General features: G+C 44.9%; 1 protein-coding gene and 1 long non-coding RNA gene across 3 annotated transcripts in view; one reads left to right on the top strand and one right to left on the bottom strand.

The window, feature by feature from the left end:
• LOC124504681 (uncharacterized) overlaps window positions 1-22018 on the top strand; it is a 70931-nt gene that overhangs the window by 40854 nt on the left and 8059 nt on the right. The window lies entirely within an intron of this gene.
• Window positions 9988-21541, bottom strand: KCNE3 (potassium voltage-gated channel subfamily E regulatory subunit 3). Of its 2 annotated transcripts, XM_047070144.1 has the most exons (3): window positions 21457-21541; window positions 15076-15225; window positions 9988-11864 (listed from the first exon to the last, which is right to left on the bottom strand). In XM_047070144.1, exon 3 carries the CDS (start codon window positions 11822-11824, stop codon window positions 11525-11527), a length of 300 nt encoding a protein of 99 aa, XP_046926100.1. In that variant the 5' UTR covers window positions 11825-11864; window positions 15076-15225; window positions 21457-21541; the 3' UTR covers window positions 9988-11524. The 2 variants fall into 2 exon arrangements, with proteins under 2 accessions (XP_046926100.1, XP_046926101.1); XM_047070145.1 differs by lacking the exons at window positions 15076-15225; window positions 21457-21541 and adding an exon at window positions 13965-14006.

Below are 22018 nucleotides of genomic sequence, written 5' to 3'. Positions count from 1 at the left end.
ATTTATTTTTTAATTTTTAAAGTTTATTTATTTTGAGAGAGAGAGGGAGAGAGAGCAAGGGGAGGACGGGGGGGGGAGAGAGAATCCCAAGCAGGCTCCACACTGCCAGTGCACAGCTTGATGCGGGGCTTGATCTCACGAACCGTGAGATCCTGACTTGGACGGAAGTCAAGAGTTGGATGCTTAACCGACTGAGCCACCCAGGCGCCCCTCTTGGACTGCTTACTCTGTCTTGCCATCTACTTCCTGGAGGTCCCAAACCAGCACTTCCAACCTAGTTGGGCCAACTCACCAAAGGTCTATTTTTCATGAGGGCTTTAGGTGTCTCCTGGGAGGGAACTTATCCTAAGGAAAGTGAGGATTATTGGCAATGTGGATCCAGTCACAGAATCTTCAAAATCAAAGAGGAGTCTAAGTTCAACATTAGGTTTATCACAGATTGGTTTCCTAGCCTCGATGCAGCCTTACCCCTACCATTGGCACATGCTTAGTAATTTGTGGAGGGGAATGGGGGTGAGGAGGAATCAGCAAAATATAGAAGAGATGCTTTAATAAAAGTCTGAGTCAAAGGGCATAAATAATACCTACTGGAAGCCCATGTGACAAAGTATAACATGATACGGGGAGAAAGGTGTTCTCTCCACTGCACAATCCATATAATAGGTTCTGGCACTGGGGACCCCAGAAGGGTCAGTGTCACCTGGCATCCCAACAACACAGCACGTGAGAATCACTCTCTGAGTCTCCCAGGAATTAAGAGGAACATTTCTCAAGGAGCTAGTGTCCTTTGTTAAGAGGTAGAGGCAAGAGCTTGCAAAACTATATAAAAATGTGAATAACAGAGTATCAGAGCTGAAAGGAACTATAGAGATCATCTAGTGTGCTGATTCTCAAACTGTGTTTCATAGAGATTCTCAAAGGCCTGGGGAGAAGGAAGGAGTGTCACAGACAAAATACAAATGTGTGGTAGTTCAAAGAAGGGAGAAATTAATTTGACGCAAGAAGGTTTTCAATAAAAATAAGAGGATGAGAAGATGAATTAACCATGTAGGTCAAATGGCTAATAATAAGTGGAGGGGCTAAGACAAGAAGCATGATTTCCCGGCTTCTTGGGTACCATCACGTGGGCCTTTAGCTGTTACTTTTAAAATGTGGTGGCTGTGAGCAAATTACTTATAATGGAAGGAATTTGGGGGTCATGTGTATGTTTTGTCTGTATATTCCTGCTCCTGGAGGAAGGGCAGAGTGGATGTGATGTCCCTTCGGATGCAGCTGGGTGACTCTAAACAAGTATGCTCTTCCTGGAGTCTGGTTTTCATTATTTTTATAACCTCAGGCTTACAAATCAGCCAGGGCAGAGATGCCGACAGAAAGGCCTAATGGAAGGAATATATTTGTTCCTAATTTAGACTAAGAACAACCACACCCCACAGATCAAAATCCATGGAAACTTCCACTGCTCTGCAGCACTGGTTGAACAGCATTTCCAAAGGAGTTCCAATATGCTCTTGAGAAAGGATTCCGTATTGATACTATGAGGGAATGTTCCATATTATATCCTTGTCTTGAAGATTCATGTTGCTCATAGAAAAGTCTCTGAAGAGCTCTGCAAAAGATATCTGTTTAGCCTTAGTCCAATGTTTTTCAAACTTGCTTACAAATGGAAACTTTTATTCACGGAATATCTATTACCACACAGAACACACTTAGGAAATGCTGAGGTAAAGACTACTGACTGGGAACAGAGGAGGTCTGGGTTGTGGTCACATCTTTGCCACTAATTTGCCTTTTTCATCATTTTTGGACTTCAGTTTCTTCATCTGCAAAAGGAGAGGTTTGAAATCAATGATCTAGAGAGAAAAAAGGACTACCATTTATTGCACACTTACTCTGTGTCATGCACTGATGTGCCATCAGGGTCCTGACTTTAGAAGGGCCCCATGCTTGACTTAATCAATGGTTACCATCTGCTGTCACCATCTTGATTCTTGACTCATCTTGATTCTTAGTAATATTTAAACAAGAAGCTCTGCATTTTCATTTTGCACTGGGCCCCATACATTATGTAGCTGATCCTGTGTGTGTGTGTTTGTGTATCTAGAGAGAGAAAGAGAAAGGTTGTCTCTAATATTATTTCTCATCCTCACATCAGTCTAGTGAAAATATATGTGTACTATTATTTGTGATATACAATTACAGAAGATGAGAATGAAGGAGGTCAAATAAATTACTCAAGGTCACATAGGGAGTGAATAGCCAGGATTCCAAGCTAGCCCACAGGGCTCTAAAGCTCTTGCTTTTCCCACTAGACCAGCTGCCAGTGCAAACATTCTATAATTCTAAGAGTCTTTTGTTCTTCGAACTACTGGGAGATCTATCTCACTGTTCCAGTAACAGAAGCACTGCATTAATATCATTTGTTGTCTAAGTGACTATCTGGCTAAATGAATTAGGGAGTGATGGATTAGATGTCAGTGAAAACATGGCTAGATGGCAGGGAATGAGTGGCTGTAGAAGTCAGACAGACATGGAATCCAACAAACCTGGTTCTGCCATTTACTAGCCATGTGACCTAGGGTGACCCACTGTGCTCCTCTGTCTCAGTGTACCTCATAGGTCATTGTGAGGATTAAATGAAATAATGCATTGCTTAACACATGGTAATCTCTCAAAGGATTATTACTATCCTTTTATTAAACCTGACCACACTAGATTTGCTATTGTGATATCAGAGGACCAACTATTGGAACTCATTTAATTTATTCAATAACGAGTGCAAGAACATTAGATTTTTTTACTTTTTTCTAAATCAAATCAAGTCAAATTTTAATTTCTCTAATTCAAATCTAATTAAATTTAGCTTCACTCTCACCTACCAGGTTAGTGGGACATAAAATTTCAGAGCTTTTATGGGGATGCCAAAATCTCAGGGCTTCCCCAACCTAGAAAACCTGGGGAAGTGTCTTTAGCCCATCATAGTTGTAGCTCACTGTTCAGGGAGGTGTGTTGTAGTCTGATGTATCTGGCCCAATTGGTCAAGGCATCTACTCTTTCTAATCTAAACTTGGCCGCCAAGAGTTCCTGTATGACTCCCAAAGCCATTGCATCCTTATAGTTACCACTGCCAAAAATATTGGGAGAGAGCCAAGTGCAGGTCCCCACCACCCCTTCATCCTCTTGGCTTTGAGTCACCCTCCCAAATAATCCAGCTTTGTCCCTTCAAGAATATATATGTTGGAAAAGGACCTCTAAATGTTTTTCCCCTGAGGTAAAGAAAGCCTCCCAACCTACAAAGGACTAACTGTCCTTCCAAAAAGGGTACAGATGAAAATGTTCTATGTCTTTTTACTAAGCAGAAAAAAAAAATTAATTGATTTAATTCATTCAATTACACCATATTCTCAAACTTTTTCTTTTTTTTTTTAAAGTTAAAAACCATTTTTTTAATGTTTATTTTTGAGAGACAGAGACAGACAGAGCATGAGCAGGGAAGGGGCAGAGAAAGAGGGAGACACAAAATCTGAAGCAGGCTCCAGGCTCTGTGCTGTCAACACAGAGCCCAACACGGAGCTTGAACCCACGAACCACGAGATCATGACCTGAGCTGAAGTGGGATTCTTAACCAACTGAGCCACCCAGGTGCCCCTCTTTTTCTTTTTTCTTTTTTTAAAAAATTTTTATCTATTTATTTTGGGAGAGAGAGAGTGTGCATGCACAAGCAGGGGAGGGGCAGAGAGAAAGGGAGAGAGAGAATCCCAAGTAGGCTCCACGTTGTCAGCGCAGAGCCCAATGCAGAGCTCCATCTCATGAATCATGATGTCATGACCTGAGTCGAAATCAAGAGTCGGACACTTAACCTCCTGAGCCGCCCAGGTGCCTCAAACTTTTTCGTCTTCTGTGAAGTCTCCTGTAACCTGTTTCTCCCTTGGCCACTATATTTCACATCTAAGCTTGCAGCTCTTATCTTTACTCCAAACTGGGGAAGCAGAGGAGGTAGGGAAAGGACAATACTAGAGAGAATATGTTGCTGATTCTCCCAATTTGTGGGTGAGAATTTTCCAAACCAACCATTTGGAATTCTACATTTCAGATCTTCTGAACCCCTTGAGAACAATGAGCAGTGGGTGGAAAAAACACAGGCTTTGGAAGCCTTGCTTTATATAGGAGTTTATATGTAATGGAACAGAGGGCTTGGTAACGGTATTAGAACAGGCTAGGGCACTGATGTTCATGGACGAGGTAAAAGGACAGGAACTGTTCAGCCACTTAGTGCACATAGTGCACATAGTTATGCTGGGCATCTGCCAAGTGAAGGGCAAAATGAGAATTTTGCTTCTAACTTAGCAGCAGAGCTCTAGACCTGTAGTGCTGGGCCCTCTAGTGGCTAGTTCTTATTCAATGACCATAATGCTCTTTTCTCAAGTTCTCTAGTTCTTATTCAAAGAACTGATCACTGTCCCATCTTCTTTTTCGTTTTGTTAGAACCACTAACTGCCCCCATCTATATTCTGTCCTCTCATTCTTCTGTCATTTCTATCTCCAGGGAAAGATTCCCTTAGAACCAGACTGAGATAGAGAGTGGCATGCAGGTTTTGGGGGGGCAGGTACCTCAGTAAGTGAGGACACAGGAGTAGACAGAGGGAGAAGCTAACTCACACAGTGGTTGCAACTGAAGCCTCATCTGATCCTAACGAGGAGGTCTGGAGTTGAGGTGGCAACTGAATTGTCCCAAACTGATGCCACGGAACCAGAACTTTATATATCCCTGCATCAGTCTGTCATTGGTTGTGAGTCACCTCCAGGAGGGGTGGTGAAATAGTTATCTGTGGTCCAGGACAACACACAGAGATGCGGCTGGGAGCCGGGAGCAGCTCACATTCCCAGCAGCTGGGTGATGTGAAAGATCTGGGCACAGAACCCTGAATCCACCCGTGGGAGTTTGCATTCACATTCATGGGCTTCCTGAGTACTTTGTTCCTCTCTTTTTGTCAGTTTCCCCTTGATGCAGGAAGGAAAAGTCCAGAAATGAAAATCAGGAGACAGATTCTAGCATACACTCCTGCTACATGACCTTAAGTACGTCACCTAAATTATCCCAGCCTAAGGGCTAGCAAGAGAGCTCAACAACAATGCTTCACCACTAAAGTTTTTTTTTTAAATGTTTATTTATTTTTGAGAGAGCGTGCCCGCGTGCTCGTGCGAGAGGGTGTGGGGGAGGGGCAGAGAGAGAATCCCAAGCAGGCTCTGCACTGTCAGAGCCTGATGCAAGGCTCGAACCCACGAACCGTGAGACCATACCCTGAGCCCAAATCAAGAGTCAGACACTCAGCTGACTGAGTCACCCAGATGCCCTGCTTCACCATTTAAATTTTACAGAGTGCTCTCATATTCACTTTCAATTGAAACCACTGAACAAAATTCTCTAAACCAAATGAGATAATGGAGAGAGAAATAGTTTGAAAGATTGGTAGTACATATACATGTGAGAGGTTATGTAGCACAATACTCATAATAATGTTAATCCATTCTAATATTTATTAAGCATCTACTTTGTGCCAGGCTTTATCCTAGTTGATGGGGCATAGAGATACATTAGACATGGTCCCTGTCTGCACCTTTGCATTGTTTCTTGGAGGGAAAAAGACGTGCCAAAAGAGTACAACGTGGTAAAAATGATCAGAGAATCATAAACCGGGCAGTAACTGTAAGTAAGATGGGTGAAAGTAGCCTCAGTCTATGTTAGGGAGGGGCAGAGATGGGTTCAAAGTAAAACTTCATAGAAATAGAATGTTTTTATAGGTAGAAAACCTGAAGTGGTGAGCTAATCTTTGCCCCCATGAAGGCAAGGGACCATGCCTACCTTATTTGTTGCTGTTCTCTTAGTACCAAACACTTTACCTACAACTAAGTACCTAATAAATATTTGTTGAATGAATGAATACATAATAAACCAAAAGCAGAACTGTCAGCCTGTAGTTGTCCCACAGAGCTCTTTTCATAATAATGTACTTAAATAATCCCATCCTGTCTCTGACTAAGGGAGATGCAACAATGATTCACATTAGATGCTTTCTTGAGATTAACTCCTTCTAATCTCCCAGCAGATTCTGTGGCTGGTGTCTCTGTTCCCCTTGTCCCCAGTGTTTGGAGTCAATGTTGTAGGGACTCAGGGAGCCTCACTCGAGAGCCATCCCAGTTGGCTTATTATTCCCATAGAATCATGACAATGTCCTCTCTTCTCTTTGAGGCATCTTGATTGAGGATGGAAGAAGCTGGGCAGGGATGAGATTGTGATTGCTCTACTTGATCCCTGAAGGGGAACAGAGAGGCCAGCCACAGTCTGCTGGGAGATTAGAAGGGTTTACATTCAAGAAAGGATCTAATGTGACTTTCAAAGGAGCCAGCTATGGTGGGGATGATGTGGTTTGAGGTGTTGGAGTTAGAGCCAATGGCCAAGAAAGAATTCTTGAGACATCTTTGGTGCAAAAAGGTGGTTTTATTAAAGCATGGGGACAGGACCCCTGGGCAGACAGAGCTGCACTGGGGTTGTGATGGGTGGCTGATTATATACTTTCAAGTTGGGAGAGGGTTTTAGGGATAGAGTAAGCCTCTAAGGAATTTTGGAAACAAGGTTTCCAGGACCTTGAAGGGCTAGCTGCTGTTAAGAAGAGATCATTTGTTATTGTTTAGTAAAAACTCAGTCATGAGACCCTTCACATGTATATCAGGGGGCTGTAAGCTTGGAGTATGATTGTCAACATATATCTTGCGGGGTAGAGATAAAGGAAGTTTCCAAAGCAATTTTTATTTATTTATTTATTTTTAATTAAAAAAATGTTTAATGTTTATTTATTTTTGAGACAGAGAGAGAGAGAGAGACAGAGCATGAGCGGGGGAGGGGCAGAGAGAGAGGCAGACACAGAATCCAAAGCAGGCTCCAGGCTCTGAGCTGTCAGCACAGAGTCCGACGAGGGGCTCGAACTCAAAAACCATGAGTTCATGACCTGAGCTGAAGCTGGACGCTTAACCGACTGAGCCACCCAGGTGCCCCTCCAAAGCAATTTTTATATGTTTAAGTAGACTTACAGGATCCTGGAGCTTGGGATAATGTTAAGATTGCCTTTGCCCTTAGCAAAGTGTCATCATCCAGGCAGCTGAGCTCCTAGAGGAAGGTCACTCTGCCTGTCCCAAGGACTTGTCAATGGGCTGTTAAGTTGTCAGGAAATTTAATTTTTTTTTTCTTCTGCCATTGTTTCCCACATCAGAGACAACATGGGCTTTGAATGCAGGCAAGTCAGTGTTAAAATCTAGACAGCCTCACGCATTAAGTGAATGTTAAAGAAGCTATTTCACCTCTGAGCTTCTGTTTCCTCATCTATTAAATGAGGATTTAAAAAAGTTAAGAGATTTGGGGAAGGTGAAATAGGTAACATGCAAATTCTCAGCACAGTGCTTAGCAGAGATTGGCTGCACATCAAAAACTAGTTTTTCTTCACTTTTTCCTGGTCACTAATTTCTGACTCTCCTGCTCCCCAGGAGCTCATTCTCTGTCAGTGTTTAACCACTGCCACGGATGGGTCCTCTGATTTCATCTAGGCAGATCATATTCTTGGTTTCTTAGTGGCACCTGAAACAGGATTCTTTTTCCTACACAAGGCTGGCTGAAAGCCTTGCTTTGTCTATTTCCCTTATGCTTAAACCAACATCTTGGATATTGCCATTACAAAGAGAGATGAGACAAGATTCACCAATACCAGGGGAAAAAATGAGTAAAAGTCACACTGCCAGGACAGGCTTAGTTATACCCACAAGGTTCCAACCCCCACACCCCCCAAAAAACAAGACCAAATCAGAGTAACAGCACGTCTTTCTTCTTGACAAGGCTGTACATTTTTCTTTCATGGCCAGTCCTGGGGGAAAGAGTGAGGAGGGTAGGGTGAAGACCACTAGCTGTCCACCGAAATCCATTCTTCCCTTCCACAGTAATAGAGATTTGGTTAGGACATCGCTGCCCAGGCAGGAACCTCATTTGCCTACTTGCCTTGGAGCCAGTGGTGGTCATGTTACTAAGCTCTTGTCAAGTGCCCCTCTGAGATTAAGTACCCCCTCTAGCAGCCATCACCTGTCTCCAGAGAATTGCCCTCCGTTGATGAGATCCTCCTTACAACCTTCCTCTTGTCCCCCCTCCCAACCAGGGTGGTCCACAACCAATGACTGACTATATGGGGGCATAAAGAGCCATCCCCCTTGCCTCAAGGGGTGTAATCCTGCTGTGTGGTTTGTGCCCCTGCCATGTAGAACAGTTCCCTGAGGATTAGGCCAGGGACATGAGAACACATTTTGGTTCTTTCCCTTTCCTATCTACTTCCTTCTCTCCCTTGAAGGTTTTTCCTGAAAAGTGCCCCATCAATAAATGCCTGTCTCAAATTCTGTTTCTAGGGAACCCAACCTCAACCTATCAGTGTCAGTGCCCTGCTACCATTTCCGCAGATCACTTTCCCATTCATTTCAAGGGACAATTCAGATCCACACCCTGGGTTGGGTGTACCATGGTGCCAAAGTTGGATCGAATGTGGTACAGCAGTTAGATGAAGAACTAGTGGGCTCTACTGAAGTAATTATAAGGAATACCTACTAATAAGCGTTGTTATATGGGTATTACAAGCTGAATGAGTTAATGTATATACAATGCTTAGACCACTACCTGACATATAATAAATGCTCTTAAGTGTTAGAGCAGGGGTTTCTTTGATCTTTTTTACTTATGTATTCCAAGAGTGCCTAGATGAGTGCTTGGCACGTAGTGGGCCCTCAATAAATGTCTGGCGAATGAGGGATTGTTGAAGTTTTGCTTTGAGGGCTCAAGGTGATGTTCTGGGATCTGGTCAGCAGAGGGCAGAACCGGTGCCGATAAAAATTCCTATGCGCTGAGAGGGTATTGCCACTTAACTCACAAACATTTGGGATGGGGTAGAGCTGGAGGGTGGGGAGGGTAGTAACGAGGTATATAGAGCCCTTACTTTGTGAATTCAGGCAAATAAGTAGTTCTAGGCTCAGGAGCTGCCCTGGTGCTCAGGAGTTGCCCTGGTGCTACTCAGGAGTAGCTCTTCTTTTGAACTTGTGACTGACTGCTCCATGCTCCCTTCAACAAATCCTCTTTCCTGTTAATGCTAATATACACCGGGTTTCTGCAACTTGCAAGCAAAAGAATTTATATTATTTTATTATTTAATCCTGTAAGCATAAGGACTCTGTGAAGGAGAGCCACTACCATGGTTAGGGACACTGAAGTCCCAGAGTTGCCACATTGGGTCTGCTTCCTGCCCAACTTCCCAGCCAACCACTCTCTTTAGGCGTGTGGTTTCACCACATTTCTACCCTCAAGCTTCCCTTGGTTTGTTTTCTTCTTTTGCTGTGCCCACTTAGATCAGTCCTATCTTTTCAAAACCCAGTTCAAATTCTACCTTTTTCTGACTCCTCAAAATCTACCCAATCTCATTTCTTAAAACCCTTCTAGCATGACCATTCATTCCTATTCTTGATTCCATTTCCTATTTGGGACTTTGGACTGGGTGGTCTCTAAAGTCTCATTCAACTGTAGACTTCTGAATTGTTGTCTTCCCATATGTCAAATCTTCTTAAATAGGTCTCTACCTTCTCCTTCAAGAAGAGCTAAGGAAAGCTATGCCTGGGTGGTTTAGTCAGTTAAGCATCTGACTCTTGATTTCAGCTCAGGTATGATCTCAGGGTGTGGGACTGAGTCCCACATTGGGCTCTGCACTGACAGCATGGAGCCTGCTTGGGATTTTCTCTCCCTCTCTCTGCCCCTCCCCTGCTCATGCTCACTCTCTCAAAATAAATAAATAAGCATTAAAAAAAAAAAGAAAAACTAAGGAAAGGCTTGAGCACATATGGGGCTCAGCACAGTTTTGCAGGGAGTTAACACAACTGACTGCTCATGGGAATGAATGTGTTCTGTATCTTCCATTCAAGAAACACACAAGCATTTATTTTTATTTTTTCAAGGTGGAAGTAGCTTCCCCCCTCTGCCCCGATTATACAAGTAGCATACTTATGGTCAGATAAATCAAATATTGCATAATTTTTTAAGTAAAAAAGGGAAAATCACAATCCTTCTTTTTCAGAGATAATTACTATCAAAATATTCTTTCAGGGTTTTTGCTATATACAAATATGTATGTTTCAGTAGGGTTTTCTGGAGACCCTTTGTACATCCCTTAAACAGAAATCAAACAGAACAGTGCGAGGTTCCAGCTGGGGATTTGTAGCTTGTAAGGTATTCACTCGTCACATTGCACATATTAGGCTGAACCATATGAAAACTACTGATATTCAGCTGCTTTTGACCTACAAACACAATTTTATGGTTTTAATCTAATGTATGTGAAGACCAGAATGTCAGAACTAGTAGAGCTCTTAGAGACTTTCAAGTTGAACTGTTTCATTGTGAGGAGGTGGGAAAAGGATCAGAGAAAGGCATGACCACTCAGTTCATGTACCAGAATCCTTCCACTGAACCAGGTACCTGCCTTGCATGCTCTCCTTCTTTTAATATGGTAATCTTCTAGGTGTGATAATAACCTTCTAGAAGCAGATTTCAATTTGGTGTCAGAAAATTCTTCCCAGAGTTTAATCAAATCAGAAGAGGCTGTGTTAGAGGTAGTGACTGGAGATGTAGCTGGGAAGGGCACTGTGACCTGGCTGGAGAAGTGCACGAATCATGGAACTAAAGAGCCTTAACATTCAGGGCCCTGCACTTGCATGGCTCCTTAGGGTCTTGGGAGGGGTCCTAGTAATGCATTGACATGGCAATATGTTTTTGTAATATTTGCAAAAGCAAAATTATTTTGAATTCTTTTTCTTAAGGGGACCCCCAGAATTGTGTAAGTTTCAGGTCTGGATCCTGTCCCATGTTTAAAAAGCACTAGGCAAGGAAACCAGAGCTCCTACGTTCCAGCTATGGCACTACTCTGGCCCAGATGGGCAGAATGGTACTTAATTTGCTTCCCTCACAGGGGGTAAAATCACAAATGTTAAATGTCTGGAAAAATATAAAATGTGAACAAATATAAATAAGTAACGTTACTCATTTCTTATCTGTGATATGGTAATCACTGCTGCTTTTCATGGTCGTTGAAGATAACGCATCAAAAAACACATCTCCGTGCATCTTCCCGTTTCATTTGCTTCTGCTACAACTTCCTTTTCTCCTTCCTCCAGCCTCCAGCTCCTAGCTCCCAGTACTCCAGCCACTGGACCAGTAGTGTTTACTATCTTTTGCTACTTCTATATATTTGTTCATGGGGCTCCCAAAAGTCTGCTTTTGCTGGAAAAAAAAATCTTTATCCGCAAGGCCCAGGTCTCCCAGCCCCTCTCCTCCCACCCTAATGATTTCTTCTAGCCCTTTTTCTTGTTGATCTTATAGATGAGGACACTGAGGCCTGATGTGGTCCAGCACTGAGTTCTGGTGTCTTGATATTCTGCCATTCCTGGCCCCCTAGCATCAGATCATAGACACACGGTTCTTGATGTACACGTGATAGGGGTCACTGCGCTTGTCCACTTTGCGGGAGCGGGTATATCCCAGGATGAGGCTGCCCACAGTGACAGCAAATAGAAACATGACAAAGAGAATGTACATGTAGGAGTTGTCATCACGGCCAGGTAGGCTGGCCCGTCGCTTCTCTGTCAGGTTGTCTGGCCCTGGCCGGCAGAGCAGGTTGCTGTGAATAGTGGCATTTAGAGCCTTCAGCACAGCGTGCAGGCTTTTGTACCAAGTCTCAGTCCCGTTGGTGGTCTCCATAGCAATAGGGATTGAAGTGGGAAAAGAACTGGAGGACGCTCTGTTGGTGACAGAAAAGAGAAAGGGGATAGCTTCTGTCATCTGCAGCTTGAATTCCATCCCGACTCCCTCAAACCCCAGCGAAAATCCCAACATCACAGTTTATTCTACCTACTTGTTTACTTGTCTGTCTTCTCCACTAGACTGCCAAGTCAATGAAGGCAGGGACTATGTCTGTTTTACTAACTGCTATATGCAAGCACTTAAGACAGCATCCAGTAGGTGCTCAATAAATACTTGTGGAATAAAGCCTTCCTCAACCATTGTAACCCATATTAATCTTTTTTTTTTTTTTATTCTATAAATCACCGAGCTTTAGGCTACAAGGGCTTTAGGGATTATTTACTCTAATTCCTTCCATTTTTATACAAAGGGAAGCTGAGGCCCAGAGAGAATTAAGTGGCCTGTCCATGATCACAGAGAATATTGGAAGTAGAGCCAAGACAGAGTCCTTCTCTGTGATGGCCGGCTTACAGCTCCTTTGGCTCCTGGGCCAGCTCTCGGCAGGACTGTGTGGCACCATCAGAAGACATTACCCAGAGCCCTCCTTCAGCACAGTTTTTTTTTATATTCCACGGACAGCATTTACAAGAAGTTTGGGGATGGCTTAAATTTCACCCTACCTGGAGGCCAGAGGCTGGGTCATTTGATCTCTTAAGCACATTATGTCCCAAATGCTCTAGGTATTGCTAGCTATTTAGGGGAAATTCTGTTGGAAAAGAGGCGGTGGGGGAAACAGGGAGAGGCTGATAACCACTGAAGACACCAGGGAAAAGAAGGACAGGGTTGAACCTGAGGGCAGGGGAGTGAAAGGAAAACTCAGTCTGGTTTGGAGCTTTCCTACCCCAGAGAGGGAAGAGACAGGCACCTCAACTCTCCTGCCTTCTGACACAAAGTCACTGTGTACCTGGTGTATAATAAATGTTCCTTCCCCTTCTTCTTGGAGATCCTTAGTCCATAATACAGAAAAACATCTAAAGACAACCTTGTATCCTAATCTCTGAAAAATCATGTCATTCTCTTTAAGCAAGGCTCCATCCACACTCACTTCTTTCAGGAAGACTTCATTGAGTGCTCTCTATCCTTTAACCATATTCCACAAGCTTTATTGTTGCAGCCCTCCCTTTTGACCAGCACTTACATGTAAGGCACTGTGTGGCTATTCTCTTGTTATTGATAAGGGTATTAGCAGACCACATGCTCCTGGTCAGCAGGACTGTATCTCTCCCTCAAGTCTAGGGGATTACCCTGAGACTGGCTGGGTGTTGTGTTTCCGCAGGGGTCTACCTAGTAACTGGCTGGCTGTTCTTCCTTCAATAGTCTCCAGTAAAAATGGCTATTTTAGGGACTTTTCCACAGGCCAATCACTCAGAGTTCACTAACTGGTTCCAAAGCCCTCCTTTATCTAGGTAGATCTGTCAACCTAACTGAAACTAACAAACTTGAATATTACATATGGTCTCTTCCAAACAAAAGATGACTGTTATGACCACGATCAATATTCATGAACAACTCTATGAATGAAGAAGTTAGGGGGAAGAATTTAAATAATACAGCAATCACCCAGGACTGGCCTACATTTCGTGCAAGGCCTTTGGGGCTCCCTGGTAAGTAGTACTTGAACTACCTTGTCTGGACCGAGGAGGGAAAGAGAACAAGGGCTCGTGGAGTTAAGATCCAGAAGGCAGAGATTCTCATCTACTACCTCAATTGTCAGGTAAGAAATTTGTGCCTTCTTCTTCCCTTGTATGGACCAATGGAAAGCAGGAGCAGCACAATGAAATTAATGGCTCAACTCATCATTCAGCCTGTCATCATGTATGGAGGCCCACTGTTAGGCAGGCCTCATGCTGGGAGCTTGGGGAGGCTCAAACCCAGTCCCTGAACTTAGGGACATTGCCAGCTGATGTATTATGAAGGCAACAAGCCAAGGGCTACTGGGGCTTAGAGAAAGAAGGGACAAATTCTGATCAAGACTCAGAGAGTATTCAGTGACGGAGGCATTTGAATTGGACCTTGAAGGGCTTTTAGGAAGTAGAGAAGGCAAGAAAAGCAAAGAGGTAAACAAGCATGACAACAAGAATGTTTAGAAGAGGGGCACCTGGGTGGCTCGGTCGGTTAAGCAGCTGACTTCAGCTCAGGTCACAGTCTCATGGTTCATGAGCTCAAGCCCCACGTTGAGCTCTGTGCTGACAGCTTAGAGCCTGGAGCCTGCTTTGGATTCTGTGTCTCCTTCTCTCTCTGCCCCTCCCCTGCTCATTTTCTGTCTCTTTCTCTCAAAAACAAACATTAAAATTTAAATTAAAAAAAAAAAACAACGTAGACCGTGGAATAGAGAGAGACTTCTCTGAAGTAGATCATGGAGAGCCTTGAGTGCCAGGCTGCAGAGCTGGAACTTTATCCTGTAGTTGGGGAAGAGCCATGGAACAGTATTTTAAAAGGGAATACAGTGATGAGATCTATGCTTTGAAAGGACAGTCGGGCTGCCATATGGACTGGAGGAGGCAAGAATTGAGGCAGGGAACCTAATGACAAGGGTCCTGAAATAGTTCAGGCAGAAGACACTGAGTCCTGAGCTGGGACCATGGGGATGACAAGGTGGGGGCAGGAGTTAAGATCTCACAGATGTGATTTGTGAGAGGTATGTGGGGAATGGCTTAGGGAAGAAGGGGCCTTGGGCAGTTTTACAGGCAGATAACAGATAGATGGAGTGCCTGGAGGATCCCACTTTGAAAGAAATGGGCTTCTTGCCATGTTCTGGCTTTAGTTTTCTCATCTGTTGAAATGATCATCATCGGGAGTTATTCAATGGGTTGAGTTTCAATTTTGCAAGAAGAAAAAGTTCTAGAGATCTGTTGCACAACGATGTGAATACAGTTAATGATACTGAGCTGTATACTTAAAAATAGTTAAAATGGTAAATTTCATGTATTTTTTAAACCATGATTAAAAACAACAACAAAAGACTATTATCCCTGTCCTGCCTCCCTCCAGGCTTGCTTGAGCATACACTTTTATTATGGTGAAAAAAATGTTTCAATCTAGTAAGTATGTATACACAGTACATACAGTGAAGACGAAGTCTCCCTATTCCCAGTGGTCCAGGACTCTTTCCCGGAGCAGTCACTGTTACCAGTTTTCTTAGAAATCCTTTGCAAAGTAGTTTTAACTGACAGGGCAGAGGAAGGGGAACCTATATCTGGAAGACTCACCAAATAGTAGGCAAATTCTCTGGCTCTGAATCAGCTTCAGAAATCTCCCTGTGGGTGCCCTAAGGCTCCCCTGCCCCTCAGCTTCTTCAGGGTGTCTCTGGACACATCTGGGGTCTCAGTGTTGACACTGAGAGCTGAGAAGGCCCAGTGCTGGAAAACAGGGGAGGAGGCAGGGAAGGAAGAAATCAGACACACAGAAAAATCTTCAGAACCAGGGTGGATCTCCTAAGGCTGGGGCCCCAAGGGTTGTGCAATAGCTTTGCTGTGGGCACTAACCAACACCCCCCCCCAACTTCCCCTCCCCTTTATGCAGCAGCTGGGTCAGACCAGCCTAGGGTTGCAGTTACAGGAACTGTGCAGTGGCTAAGGGACATCTGATTGCTGTCCCTCAACCCCAGGCCCGCAATGTCTCTACTGGGTGACTTTGTGATAAACCTCAGTTTAACATGTGGACTCCTGCTCGGGGAGCTGCCAATAGTGCAGACTAAAATATTCCCTTTCCTAAGGGTGCAAGTATCTTAACAGAAGTCTCTAAAAGGTTCAAAGAGCCTGAACCCCAAGGGAATGATGTGTGTGGCAGAGTGGCAGCTGGCAGTGGGTTGATATTTTACATAGGCACAAATGATGTTTCCAATGAACCTATTTGGAGAGACTGGGTAATACATGGTCACAGCATCAGCACTATCTGTAGCAAAACTCATTGTGAAAATTAAAGAAGAAAATTGCAGCGTCTGGTACCAGGTGCCGCACAGGGGTGGTGACGGTTTTATTTTTGCAGAGCAGAGGCTGGCGGGACCTTCAGAGGCCATTTAGTCTAACCTTTAGTTAACCTCCCTCATCTTACAGTTAAGGAAATGGAAACCCAAGGAGCTGTCTTGGTTCAGTTGCTACTTGTGTGACTTTGGGCATGTGACTTCCCTTTTCTGGGCCTCAGCTTCTGTCTGCATCTATAAAATGAAGGCACTTTAACTATGTAATCTGGCAAGGTTGCAGTAAGCTCTAACATCCCACAAAGGTACAAATCACAAAACCACACTGTGAGATTATGGGAGATTGTACAGGTTGGTGGGAGAGGTATTTTGGGGTCTTTTTAGAGCTCCTGAATCACAAGATAAGGAAGGCTGCAGACTTTTTTCTCACAGATTAAAGATGTACCTGAGACAAGGACTAAGTTACACTGAATATTCCTGCCTAGATAAACTGAGAGCCAAGTCAGTTGACTTTGGTTTTTTTTCTTAACAGTTCATCTGCCCAGGTGATCTAGCCAGGGAAGGAGGGAGACTGTGCAGAAAATGAGGGTGGACGGACAGTGTGGGGGATGGGGTAGGCTCTAATGCAGGGTTCAGTGAGGGCAGTAAAAGTTCATGAAATCATTGATCCCTCAGATTCTCCTTCTGGGGCCTCTGGATAGACCTGGAAGTTTGTGGTTCTGACAGGGGAAGCAAAGACGCCACTCTTACATTATCTTTAGGTACTGGGTTGGGGTAGGAATGAGGGCCTGGGTGCAAGGGCATTGCTGGGTCAGGAGAGACAGAAAGCTGATAAAGAATGAGTTGGTTCTCTGTGAACTGCCTCTAGGTCCAAGGATTGGCAGTTGGCAACAATGAGAATTTTGTTCCTCTTTCTGAGCTCCTTGGCTTCCCTTGTCAAGATAGTCACTGATTATAAAGTTCATAATGGGGCAGATAGAGCTCTGCTCTGGAGAGTTCTTAACTTGAAACAGAAGATAGACCAGTTAATAGGAACTGACCATGCTGAAAGAGATTGTAAAGATTATTTAGAATCTAGATTCTAGGCCAATGCCTCCATTTTGTAGATGGGGAAATGGAAGCTCTGAGAGGGAGGGTGACTTGCCCAAAATGACAAGACTAGTGACGGGCAGAGCTCTGATGAGGACCGAGGTCTTTGGGGGCATGTGCTGTTAAGGTGCTCTTTCCACTACCAATGGCAACATTCCCTGGCATCTGAGTTGTGCATCATATGGAACACAGTCTTCTTGTGTCCTGTAGCATCATATCCTCTAACTCCATACTTTTTCCTGTACTGCAGATTCTCACAAATCGAGGATCTAGTAGGGATGGGGGGGGGCGGTGGATGTTGGCATGTTTTGGACGAGGAGTTAACCTTCTTTTATAATCTCATCTCCTATGGTCCTTTCTGCTCTAGACCCACTCCTGATCCCCCAAAACACCAGGCTCACTCTCTTCTTCCACACTCTATTGCTATTTCTATTTCCTGCACCTTAACAGATTCTTCCTAAATGTTTTTTTGTTTGTTTGGTTGGTTGTTTTTTAAGTAAGCTCTATGCCCAACATGGGGCTTGAACTCGAGTCACATGCTCCAACTGAGCCAGCCAGGTACCTCATCCCCCAACTCCCCATCCCTGTGAGTTAGAACTCAAAGGTGTCTAACCTGGGGGTGGAGCTGTAAAGCTGTCATCTGAAGGATGAACTGGGCATCTTAGGTTTTCTTTCAGGTTTCTCTGGGGAAAAATGAAACTCCGCCATTGGTTCTTTTGGTTTTCCCACTGCTCTGTTTTAGCTACTCTTTCAGAGTGAACATCTTAAGTGTTTAGAAATGTGGTAAAGAGAGGTGAGGGGGAAAAAGTCGCACAAAGCAGATGGAGATCCAAAGACAATCCCTGGGACCACACGATTTTGCCATTGGTCCCTGTGTAATCTTATCACCACATGGACTGGGGAGCCAGTGGAGTGGGAGGAGGAGTTCAAGGTATGGACCTTAACAAAGAGTTGGAAGGAGACAGAGATAGAATCTGAGCTGAAAGGGATCTTAATAATTATGTTGTTAGTACAATCCCCATCCAAACAGGAAAATAGAGCACCCCTCCCTGAGGAAACCACTTGCACAAGGTCTCACAGCCCCGTGAACTGGGATCACAAATTGGTATCACATCCACGGACCTTTCTAGTATCAGTTCCCCGTTGCCTGTAGGAAAGTCTAACCTTCTCAGATTGTCATTGAAGCTTCTTTGGATATGACTCTGCCTCTCCCCAGTTCCCTGTGCCAACTGGTACTGAGTTACAGACCATTCTCCAAACATTCCTCACATTTGCACACCTCTTGCCTTTCCTTATGCTGTTTTCTTAGGCAGAGGAGTTTCCTTCCTCTTTTTATCTTCCTGGTGAACTCCTACTCATCCTTAAAGGCCCAGCTCTAATGTCACCTCTATAGACTCCCTCCTGAGAGACCCCCTTCCCCACTCCCTAGCCAATTACTCTTTCCCTCTTGTCTGTTCCTAAAGTGCTTTGCATAAAACCCTATTAGAGCACTATGCTGTACTGAAAGTGTATGTGTGTATAGGTATCAATATATGTAGATATGTATGCTAAACTATGTGCTGTGAGGTGTGAGGGCAGGGACCTGTGCCTCACATACTTCTTTATGCCCTGGGCCCAAGCACATAGTAGGCACTCAAGAATAAATGAATCAGGGGCACCTGGCTGGCTCAGTTGGTTAAGCATCTGATTCTTGATTTCGGCTCAGGTCATGATCTCATGGTTTGTGGGTTCGAGCCCTGCATCAGGCTCTGCACTGACAGTGTGGAGCCTGCTTGGGATTTTCTCTTTCCCTTTCTCTCTGTCCCTCCCCTGCTTGTGTTCTCTCTCCCTTTATCTCTCAAAACAAATAACTAAACATTTTAAAAATTGATTTAAAAAAATGAATCAATGCCATTTCTTATTAGACCATCCCCTACCCAGTACACACATAGACATTCATGAAAACAGCTTACAGTACTTAAAAAGCAAGAGCAGGCCAAAACATATTTGATTTGGTCTGGGGAAGGGGTGGCTCAAAGAAAAGAAGGTGTCTCAGTCAGGTGGGGAAGTGACTCAGAGGAGAAGGAATTCTAAGACTTCTTTGAAAGCCCAGATGTTCCCTGCACCTGAATCCCATTCAATCCAAAGGGCAAACATTCTTGGCCCCAAAACACTAGCAGTGGCTTTGCCACCCTCTTCCCTGTATACCTACTCAGGGTGTGGCCACACACACCCAACCACTGCACACACACACAGTCCAATTTCCAGTCACCCAGCCTGTGATTTTGCCTTTCATGTGTGCGTTTCATGGTTCCAATCTTGGCTGTATGCTTGGGTATGTGACCTTGAGCACTGCATTTATTTCCTCTGAAACTCATGTATGAGATGGGGATAATTATCCCTGCCCTGTTTACCTCACATGGGAACTGGAGGAGACAACAGAGGAAGGTGTTTTAGAAATTGCCAAGTATTATAGAAACATAAGAGACAATTATGGGGCAGTCGGGTCACCTGGTTTTCTTTTCTGTTTTTCTACCCCCACCTCCAGATTACCAAGTGTTGCCCCACGCCCGATGCCTTAGTTCTCTATCCTCTGAAGAAGCCAACAGGTTCTTATTACTCTTCTTGATTCTTGACACACTTTCCTCCTTCAGAAGCCTTCCTTGTTTCTCATACTCTGATCAGCCCTGTAGTCCCTTTCCATTGAGGGGTACCATTTGGTAGTCCTATAGTTAATGGAGAACACACAGGAATTGGAATCAAGAGACCTGCCCCTATTTGGCTGTGTCTAGCTGTGTGTCTCAGTGAAGTCACGGCTCCACTCTGGGCCTCATGTTCCCCATCAGTAAGATGGGGGTTTTGCCTTAATTCCCTCTCAGTAGGTATTTTGAGCACCTGCTCATTCAGTGTATGGATAGAAATGTGTTTTGAGATGTATGAAGTGAGTGAGGGATGAAGAACGTTGTTGGTTATCATCTTGAGGAATCAAGAAAATGTGAAAGCAGTTTCCATGCCTCAGGCAGGGGTCTCCTCCATTTGGAACCACCAAAGTTGATAGATGGCATTACAAAATGAGGACCTTACACTTTTACAATGCACCTTTGTAGGTGAAGTGGAGACAGCCCTGGATTAGAAGTGAGGAGGCTTGGGTTTTGCTTCTCTCTGGTCCTGGTATGTTCCTAGGCAAGCTAGCTCCCTGCTGCCTCAGTTTCCCCATATGCAAATTGGTGAAGATGGGGAGGAGGGAAAGGAGGAGATACTCTTCATGGGCCTTCATACAAGGGTCTGTCTGAACTCATCTACTTTCTAGATAAGAGAATCCCACCCAGGTCCAGACCTCTTTCCCCTCATGTCACACTGAGTGTGGGGTAACAAGACGGAGAGGCCCATTCTACAGGTAGTGACCCAGGAAAAGAAAGCACAAGGCATGGGAATGCAAGCTGGTGGAGCCACTATGGAAAACAGTATGGAGGTTCCTCAAAAAACTAAAAATAGAACTACCCTATGACACAGCAATTGCACTACTAGACATTTATCCAAGGGATACAGGTGTGCTGTTTCAAAGGGACACATGCACCCCCATGTTGATAGCAGCACTATCAACAATAGCCAAAGTATGGAAAGAGCCCAAATGTCCATCGATGGATGAATGGATAAAGATGTGGTATATATATACAATGGAGTATTACTCCGCAATCAAAAAGAATGAAATCGTGCCATTTGCAAGTACGTGGATAGAACTGGAGGGTATTATGCTAAGCGAAATTAGTCAGAGAAAGACACAAATCATATGACTTCACTCAAATGAGGACTTTAAGACAAAACAGAGGAACATAAGGGAAGGGAAACAAAACTAATATAAAAACAGGGAGGGGGACAAAACAGAAGAGACTCATAAATATGGAGAACAAACAGGGTTACTGGAGGGATTGTGGGAAGGGGGATGGGCTAAATGGGTAAGGGACACTAAGGAATCTACTCCTGAAATCATTGTTGCACTATATGCTAACTAATTTGGATGTAAGTTTAAAAAAATAAAAAATAAAACAAGTTAAAAAAAAAAAAAAAAGACAGACAGCACAAGGCATACAGCCGGTAGGGGACTTGCACAGGTTTACACAACCTGTAAACTGGAACTCCAGTCTCCCGACTCCCAACCTAGACCTCTGTTATTAGCAACAGAAGGTGTGCCTTTGAAAGTCCCTAGGCGCAGGACACAGTGCAGTAGCAAATGGGCAAGTCAGCTCCGGCAGAGCAAAAAGACCACGCAGGGTCCCAGAAGGGTGTTTCTGCGTGTGCTCTCGCTGCGGACCAGCCGGTGTTCGCACGCACATTTGTGGACGTGGAAAGAGCTTTCGAGCCGCGGTCCGGGGGCCCGTAAGTGCCGGTGCAAGCCCCCATGGTTTTCAGGCTGGGTGTGCCAGGAGCCCAGCTCCGCGCCACGTGGGGCCCCGGGATCCCTGCAGCTCGGGTCTGGGGAGGATCAGCTCCGTACGTGAGCCGTTCTGCACCTCGGGTCGGCGTTCTCCCGGGAAGCGGGAAGACTCCTCACTTCTACCCTCAGCTGCAACCCAGCTTTCCCGACCCTGCTAGTGCGCCTTACCTGCCTCTCGGCAAGCCTCTGAGGGGCGCCCGTCCGTCGGTAGGACACCGCACTCTGTGCTCCCCAGTGCCTCCGCACAGCACCCCTTGGCGCTCGGGTGGCCAGTTAGCACACAGCGCGCCCCCTCGGCTCTGCGCCCCGACCCGCGCTCTGCTCCCTTTAACCTTCCCCAGGGTGCCTCCTCCCCCAGCCCCGCCCGGCCCCAGCACACCCACTTCTACTCTGGCTGACTTAGGGAGCCTCCGCCCAGCTGCTTGGCCTTACACAGCCGAGGGCTCCGATCCTTCCGTCTCTTGCAGCGCCTGCTTCCTGGACGGGAGACCAAATGCCTCTCACTTTGCTTCAGTTTATCCAGCCTGAGACTGATAAAAAGGCGAGGCTGAACATTGGGTGTTGGGGGAATAAAGCTTTGCTCCTAAGTGGCTGTGTGGTGGTGGGCAAGTCACTGCCCTGCGCTGGGCCATAGCTTCCTCGCTGTAAAATGGGTACGGTTCCTGGCATGCATTCTTCACCACACGGTGGTGGTTGGGGTCAGATGAGATTGTAGCATCCAAAATATTAA

The sequence above is a fragment of the Lynx rufus genome, unplaced genomic scaffold, assembly GCF_022079265.1.
Source record: "Lynx rufus isolate CCGP_SWC_20201006 ecotype Redwood Valley unplaced genomic scaffold, mLynRuf1.p SCAF_9, whole genome shotgun sequence".
Classification (NCBI taxonomy): domain Eukaryota; kingdom Metazoa; phylum Chordata; class Mammalia; order Carnivora; family Felidae; genus Lynx; species Lynx rufus.
This window is presented reverse-complemented; position numbering and strand designations above follow the sequence as displayed.